Consider the following 8,263-nt stretch of genomic DNA (forward strand, 5'->3'; position numbering starts at 1 on the left):
CTGACTACTACTAATTTAGCTAGTGCAGGAAGTTCAGGAAATTTACAAGTTGTTTCTGTCATAGTCACACAATGCCACCGCCATCACATTCTTGACAATGAATCCAAACCTGAAAAATCTTCTTTACCTAGGTGTTAAAATATTAAATACTCTCATCGTTCCCTGGCATTGCCACCAAACCCAGTAAGAGGCTATCATCAACTATTGAAATTATGTTTCTCTATTATATTAATGCTAGTTGTTGCCCTTTTGTGAGGGAGAGAAAGATGAGAGAGAGAGAGAAAGATGAGAGAGAGAGAGAGAGAGAGAGAGAGAGGATAATATTCTTCTTCTCTTGAATAGGAAAGAAAACTGATCTTAATGTATAAACATCATTCTTCCTAGCCTTTTTTTAAGCTTTATCATCCTCCTTTTCTTCCTCAGGCACTTTCTTTATTTGTATTTATTTTCCATTCTTTTGTTCTGCTCTCACATGATGGGAAGAGGGGCTTAATTACTCACACTGAATCTCTTTACTTGACACCAGCTTAACTTGGGTTCCCTAGAAAGAAGAACTTGATGCCCAAATTTATGCATTTCTATCATATTAGAGAATACAATTCCAGATAAGCTGGATTGAAGGAAAGGTGGAAAAAGAGATAGGAAAGGAGGAAGAACAAATATAATATAGTTGGTGCTCACAATTGAATTCTAATATCACAAGACTATTTCTAGAGGAGTAATTTAATCTTAGTCATTGCAAGAAAATCTGTCTGGGGGAGAAAGAAGAATTTATCTGCTTACTCCCAACTCTTGTGATCAGAGATTAACCACAAAAGACATTAACTTTACAGCATGTCCTGGATGCACAATCATGGGATAAGGCACTGTCTCCTTTGGCCTGTATGAAATCAGTCCAAACCTGTAGGTTTGGTTGCTGCTGTGACAACTGGAGTGAATAAATGGCCAAGGGTCTCAGAGAGCTGAGGGACTGAAGATAACTGAGATGGTGACTAAGGAATCTGCAACCCTGCCAAATCACTGTGTTGGCCAGTTTGCTTGTTGGCATGAATCAGGACTTAATGTTTATTTAGGGCAAATTTTCTCAACTGACTTTCCATCCTATCTCTCTCTCTTACCTCTACACATACACACACACACACACACACACACACACACACACACACACATGCATGCACACACAAATACACCATAACATTATAGCATTCTAAGCTGAGAAAATACTTGTCCCCTGATTTTTACAATGAATTTGGTCTCTTGGTTCCAGTGAAAAGGAATATTGGCTGATGGCTTTTAATATCAGAGTTTAGATTTCTTATGCACCAAACTTCCTACAAATTGTGGGCTTTATATAGATATTAGAAGGCAGCACTTCTCCCCTTTATAGCCAACAGGGAATCTAGATTGTTTTTTCTTATTTCCAAATAAAAGGCATAAAACTTAAAAATAGACATATGGAGAGAATAATGCTTTTTATGAAATTATTCAGGGAATATGTGTTCACACACACATACATGCACAACATGTGGTCTTAAAAATGGTTGAGAATATTTGAAAATTTACTTCTTTGGAATACCCAAGGTATATGGCAACTACATTTTGCACAATGGTAAGAATGTTTTCTTTCAGTTATATTATGCTCTGAAAATGGCAAAAATAATCTTAATAGTACTATCTCTCAATTTTTGAGTTTTATATAAATCAGTTATCAAAGAATAGTAAGCTCTTTTATGGGGATGCCCCCATTTGTAAGTGATGCATGAATTTAATTTTAACAGCCAAAACTCAGATATGAGAGATTTATAGCAGGTGAGTGATTGACTTTACTTTATGCATCATTTCTGCATGTGACTCACTTAGAAGTTTACAATTTTTTCTTTGTACTCTCTACCAGAGTGTGCAATTAGTCTTTTTAAATAGACATAACTAGCATTCCTGATAAGGTGTGATGCAAAATGTGGGGTTCCGTCATTTGAGCACATAACACTCTGTAATACGTAATTCAAATAGTCAGCTCTCTTCATGGGCCTTACTGCATGTGAAGCCTTCCCAACCCTCATGTACATCCCAGCTTTCTTTTAAAATAGATTCAATCTTTGCTGTACATTGCTTTCTAACTATGAAATTCTACCTGAGCAAAATGCAGATGTAAAGTATTATGTAAAATGCTATAAAAATTTTCCTGTGCAAACAAAATGAATGGAGGAAGAAATAACACAAAAACTTGTCCCTGCCACATATGTGCGAAGGTCTCCTTCAAAACAGTTGACAGAAGTTCACAGCTAATGATCTAAGCTTGGCTGAAGCACACCTTGTCCTGTAAGTGCAGAGGGTTACTGTTATTGGGAAAGGTTAAGTTACATTAGTCACAAGATTTAAAAATTCATAGAAATAATTTTTGTCTGGTTTTATACCTACAAAGAAAAATAAAGAGGGAAAAGAAAAGTTTGCAGTTTGGCTAGAATCAATCTCAGATTTCTATATTATCTTCATGGACAGAATAACACTTTAAATTAAAATTATTTTTCTTTAGTCTATATCAAGGTTTCTCAACAGCAACACTATTATCAATTTGGATTGGACAGTTCTTTCTTGTTGGAGGCTTTCTGGTGCATTATAGATGCTTACCAACATCCCTGGCCTCAACTCGCTAGATGCCAGTAAACCCTCTATCCCTATCCTGCTAATCCCCCATCATGATGATCAAAACTGTCTCTATACATTGCCAAATATCACCTAATCAGGCAAATTCTTTCACACTTCAGAACATTGTTCTATAATAAAATCTATCAGAAGGCTGCAACAGCGTATTCTCCTACTTCTTCTTTTATACCATAACAGTTCTGCCAAACTCTAGTGATATTGTTTATAAATTTACAGACAATAATAAGTAATAAGTGATTTTACAATTTTACAATGAAACCTCTCTGCAAGAATACAAAGGAAAACAAGGAATAATTTACAGATAAAATGTTTTGGTCTGAAATGTACATATAAGCAAAACAATTGCAAGTCTAATGACTTAAAATGAGGCAAAATTTCATAGAGGTTTTTTGTCAGAATATCATCATAGTTCTTGATCAATAATTTAGATCACAGTATAGCAAAGGTCAGTCTAATTAATGATTTTGAGTTATTGATTCAACAGTCAATAGCATTTCAACTTCTAAATCAAATATGCACTAATTAATACTGATCATAAAGATAATCAATAATATTGACAAGGCTTTTCCTATGCTTTTGTGTGATATTTATAGACAGAATAGGAAATAGCAAAAATTATTCTTTTCAGAAATTTTCTAATACTCCATGCTTAAATATCTATTCTTAATTAAGAAACAACAAAATTATCCCACCTATCTAATTAGCAATAGAAGTTTCTGTAGCATGTAAATAAATGCATCACAAATCAAGGACAATATTTAATTCACTATGAAATAGCACAACTGCTATTATAAAAGTAAATTAAAGATTCTTTCCTATACTCACTTCTTTTAACATTTCCCTCAAGAATCTTACAGCTGAAATAAGACAGAAAGCTAAACTAAGATGAATATATGGGGGAAGAAAAGGGAAACTGAAAACAACTAAAAATAAGGATCAGGCTTAGAGAGTTAAGATAAAGTAGATTACTGCAATATAAATATATGAAAATCCAAATATTTTCTTTATATTGACATTAACCAACTAGAAAATATAATAAAAATATAAACTATATCAGAAACAATATAAACTAACTAGACTAAAGTTGTAATAAATATATTGTTTCTAAAAGAAAATAAAACCACAAAATCTTCAAAACGGGTAGATGTTATTTTCACGAATGGAAAGACTGAATGATGTAAGATTTATATTAGATTTCATTGTTAGAATATGGTGAATAACTTTTATATGCTATTTATCATGAATATTTTACATAAATTTTCCCATTAATCTTTTCAAAATTTCTATGAAGTTGCTATAGTGAGGAAAGTTCAGGGAATTACTTAAACTTGCATAGTCATGGTGGAAGAGTCAGTCAATGAAACTAAGCAAAGTCTAAGTTTCTAATTACTCTGTTATTTTTCCACTACTAGTTTCTATTTAAATTTTTATTGTATTAATATAAATAAAACTCAAATTTTCCCATTTTAATCACTTTTAAGTATACAATTCAGTGTTATCAATTACATTCACACAATATCGTCTACCATCACCAACATCCTCTACCCCAAATTTTTCATCACCTCCAGAAACTCTGTACCCATTAAGTATTAAATCCCCATTCCTCTCACCCCCCAACCCCTGGATGCATATAATCTACTGTCTGTCTCTATGAATATGTTTTTTCTACGTTTTTCATATAAATGAGATTATACAGTATGTCTTTTTGTCTCTGGCTTATTTCACTCAACATGATGTCTTCAAGGTTCATCCACGTTGTAGCATATATCATAACTTCATTCCTTTATACAGCTGATTAATATTCCATTGTGTGTATATGGCACATTTGTTTATCCATTCATTTGTTGATGGACACTTGGGTTGCTTCTACCTTTTGTCTGCTGTGAGTAATGTGATAGGAACATTGGTGTACAAGTATCTATTTGAGTCCTTGCTTTAAATGATTTTGGGTATATACCAAGCAGTGGAATTGCTGGGTCATATAGTAATTCTATGTTCATTTTTTTTTCCAAGCTAAACTCTATCCAGCTTTATTAAAGATGCTTTTCAGAAACAATCATGGTATTTCAGGCAGGACATGGGCAGACAATTGGTAACAGTATACAACTTTCAAACTCCCTTCTTCAATGGACTACCAAAATCAGAAAGCCACTAGAAAACCCAATGAAGTCTTCATTTGATGCTCAGAACAGGTAAAGTTTAGAGTGAGGGTTGACATTTCACATTTAGCATGTTTTTTTACAACTTTTCACAAGCTGAACCTGACTTTCAGGAAATGAAATGAAAACAGCAGAATCATCAGTTTTAAGATCCGCAACCTAAACAAGGACTCACTGCTCTTTTGTAAAATGTCATCTCAGGGGCATCACTGGAAGGTCCAAATTGCCTGACATTCTGGCAATTCTTTTGGGTCAGGGCACAACAGGTTTAAGGGAGAAAAGTCTATGCTGAAGGCTGAGAGGGAGAAGAGGACATAAAAACAAATTTCAGTTTTCCCTACAAGGCATTTGTGCCAAGGTGGCTAATGTGTGTCAACATTAGGGAATCCCATCTCCTGGGACTACAGAGGAAGTCTCTCAAAATTAGAGGGGAAAGGTGTTTTCCTCCATATCAATCCGGCTTCAGAGACATTCTACTAGTGGCACTTGCCCCTTCCCCCCAAAACAACGAGGTGTTCTGTGTGCTAATAACATAGCTTAAAAAAAAAAAGTAAAACAATATTCTGTATTTTTATAAAACTTGATAAAAAATAGTATTTCAAACTGTACAGTCACCAGAAGTACACAGTTATCAAAAATGCACACACTTCACTTGGCATCTCCAGCACCTTCTGCTTTCTGTGCTTGGTCTGTTTTGGCATCTCCATGTTCTGCAGACTTATTCCCATCCTTGCCAGTATCAGCTTTCCCCTTTTTCCCTTTGGGTACCTTCTCTCCCTTCTTTGCACGGGCCTTTTTAGGCTTGGGTTCTGGCTTTGGAGGAGCAAGTTTAGCAGATAACCTTGCAGATCTTCTCTGTGGTTCATCTTTTACCTTGGCTTTATTTCCTTTAGCATCCCCTTCAGCCTTTCTTTTGGGCATGGTGGCGACAGCAGTGAGAGGTAGGAGCTGGATGCGAGTATGCAATGGTGCACGGGCTTTATTCTGTCCTGGGGTCACTCTTGCCTCTTCAGACTGCTTCTATGGTCAATTTTATGAGGAACTGCCAAACTGATTTCCAGCTGGTGCACCATTTTACAATCTCACCAAAGATGTATTAGGGTTCAAATTGCTTATTAATTTCTAAATTCATCGTGGCTGGAGAAATTACTCTGTATGATTTCAATATTTTACAATTTATCAAGACCTCTCTAGTGTGTATGATCTAACCTGGAAAATAATTGAAAAGAATGTATGCACTCCTGTTACTGGGTGAAATGTTCTATATATGTCTGTTAGATCTAGTTGGTTTATAGGGTGATGAAAGTCCTCTATTCCTTGTTGATCTTCTGTCTAAAAGTTTCATTCAGTATTGAAAGTGGCATATAGAAATCTCCAGCTGTTATTGTTGAACTATCTATTTCTCCATTCAAAACTGTTAATGTTTGCTTTATATATTTTGGCACTCTCTTATTGGGGTATATATTTTTCTAACTATTAAATTTTTCCCTTTTCTTGATGTATAATATCCTTCTTTTTTTTTTTTCTCTTGAACATAGCATATAATTGTCTTACAGTCCCTTTTGTCTAAGATTAGCATAGCCTAAAACTCAACTCTCTTTGGTTACTATTTCCATGAAATATTTTCCATACTTTCACTTTCAACTTGTTTGTAGTGTTAGATATAAGATGTGTCTCTTATAGATAGCATATAGGATCATGTCCATTCTGCCAATTTCTGCCTGCTGATTGGAGAATTTAATCCACTTACACTTAAGGTAATTACTGATAAGGAAAGATTCACTTCTGCCATTTTGCTATTATTTTCTGTAAGTCTTAGACCGTTTTTTGTCCTTTCATGCATCCATTACTGCCTTCTTTTTTGTTTAGATGACCTTTTGTAATGAGCCATTTTGAATCACTTGACCTTTCCTTATATAGATTTTTGAGATATTTTCTTTGTTTATCAAGGGGATTACAATTAATATCATAAATCTATTACAATTTACTTTGCATTGATTCCAACTTGACTTGAGTAGCCTGTGCATATTCTGTTCCTACATCCCTTCATCCACCCTTTTTATGTTTCTTTTGTCAAAAATTATATCTTTTGCATTGTGTGTCTAGTAACAAAAGTTTATGCTTGTTGAATGCTAGGCAATATAAGTAAAAGACAGATTTACAAATGAAAAACACTGTAATACTGGCATGTATATTTACTTATATTCTTAACTACACCAGTGTTCTTTATTTCTTCATATACTTTTGAGTACCTGTCTAGTGACCATTCTTTCAATGTGAAGGACTTCCTCTAATATTTTCTGTAAGGTTAATCAAGTGAAAATGAACTCCCTCAGTTTTTGTTTGTCCAAAAATATCTTAGGAATCTGATTTTAAATTTTAAAATCCCCCACACTGAACAAAAGGGAAGGAATTATAAAGATAGAAGAGGAAGGGATAAGAATGGAAGGGAAAGGAAAGGATGGGGAAGAAAGAAAGAAAGAAAGGAAGGAAAAAGGGGGAGGAATGAAGGTAGAAAAAAGGGAGGAAAGAAGAGAAGGAAAATAAAAAAGAAAAGAAATAAAGAGAAAAAATTTAAGAAAACTCAAAACATAGAATTTTTGAGAAAATGATTCCCCTTTGGTCCATATTTTTGCTCATAGCCATTAAAAAATGTAATTAATATCAAATGAATGAAACAATTATTAGTTTATGATAAACAGAAGTAAGTTGAATTATTTGTTTCATTTGTATTGGTAATTATGGTAAGCAGTTAAATTGTATTTTCAAATGTTTGGAATAAATCTGTAAATGACTTAATATTTTAGAGCAGTTTTAATTCTAGAAATACTTGAATACAAAAAATATCTAAAGTTCCTTGACATAGTAAAGTTGGTATGACATGCAATTTTTTTTTTTTTAGTATTATGATAACAGGATTCTAAAGTAGTGGTTACCAAGTTGGAATGGCACAAAAGTTAAAATTGAGCAATGTGGTAAACTATTTCATGCAATATATTTTGTATGTTTTGTATTTTTAATTGACTTTATTTTTTAGAGCAGTGTTAGACCTACAGAAATCTTGAGCAGAAAGTACAGAGGGTTCCTATATATATCCTTTTATCTTTCCCTCTGCACTGTTTCCCCTATTATAAACATCTTACATTTGTGTGATTCGTTACAATTCATGAAACAATATTAATACATCATTATTAACTAAAGTCCATAGTTTAAAATAGCATTCACTTTTTGTGTTTCCTGGCTCTATGGGTTTTGACAAACGCAAAATATCGTGTGCTCACCATTACAGTATAAGACAGAAGAGCTTAACTGCCTTAAAAAAATGCCTTGTCCTTCACCTGTTCACACCTCTCCTTCCCCAAATCCCTGGCAACCAACGATCATTTGATTATCTCTATAGTTTTGCCTCTTCCAGGGTGTTATATATTTATTATCATACA

The 8,263-nt window shown here is 33.8% G+C and overlaps 1 protein-coding gene across 1 annotated transcript; it reads right to left on the reverse strand.

Annotated features, from left to right (window-relative positions):
- Nucleotides 1-5,402: 5,402 nt before the first annotated feature.
- Nucleotides 5,403-5,744, reverse strand: LOC119528631 (non-histone chromosomal protein HMG-17-like). The gene has a single exon (XM_037828947.1). The coding sequence runs from the start codon at nucleotides 5,742-5,744 to the stop codon at nucleotides 5,472-5,474; it is 273 nt and encodes a 90-aa protein (XP_037684875.1). The 3' UTR covers nucleotides 5,403-5,471.
- Between the last annotated feature and the right edge of the window lie 2,519 nt (nucleotides 5,745-8,263).

This window comes from Choloepus didactylus, chromosome 3 (assembly GCF_015220235.1).
Source record: "Choloepus didactylus isolate mChoDid1 chromosome 3, mChoDid1.pri, whole genome shotgun sequence".
NCBI classification, from domain to species: domain Eukaryota; kingdom Metazoa; phylum Chordata; class Mammalia; order Pilosa; family Megalonychidae; genus Choloepus; species Choloepus didactylus.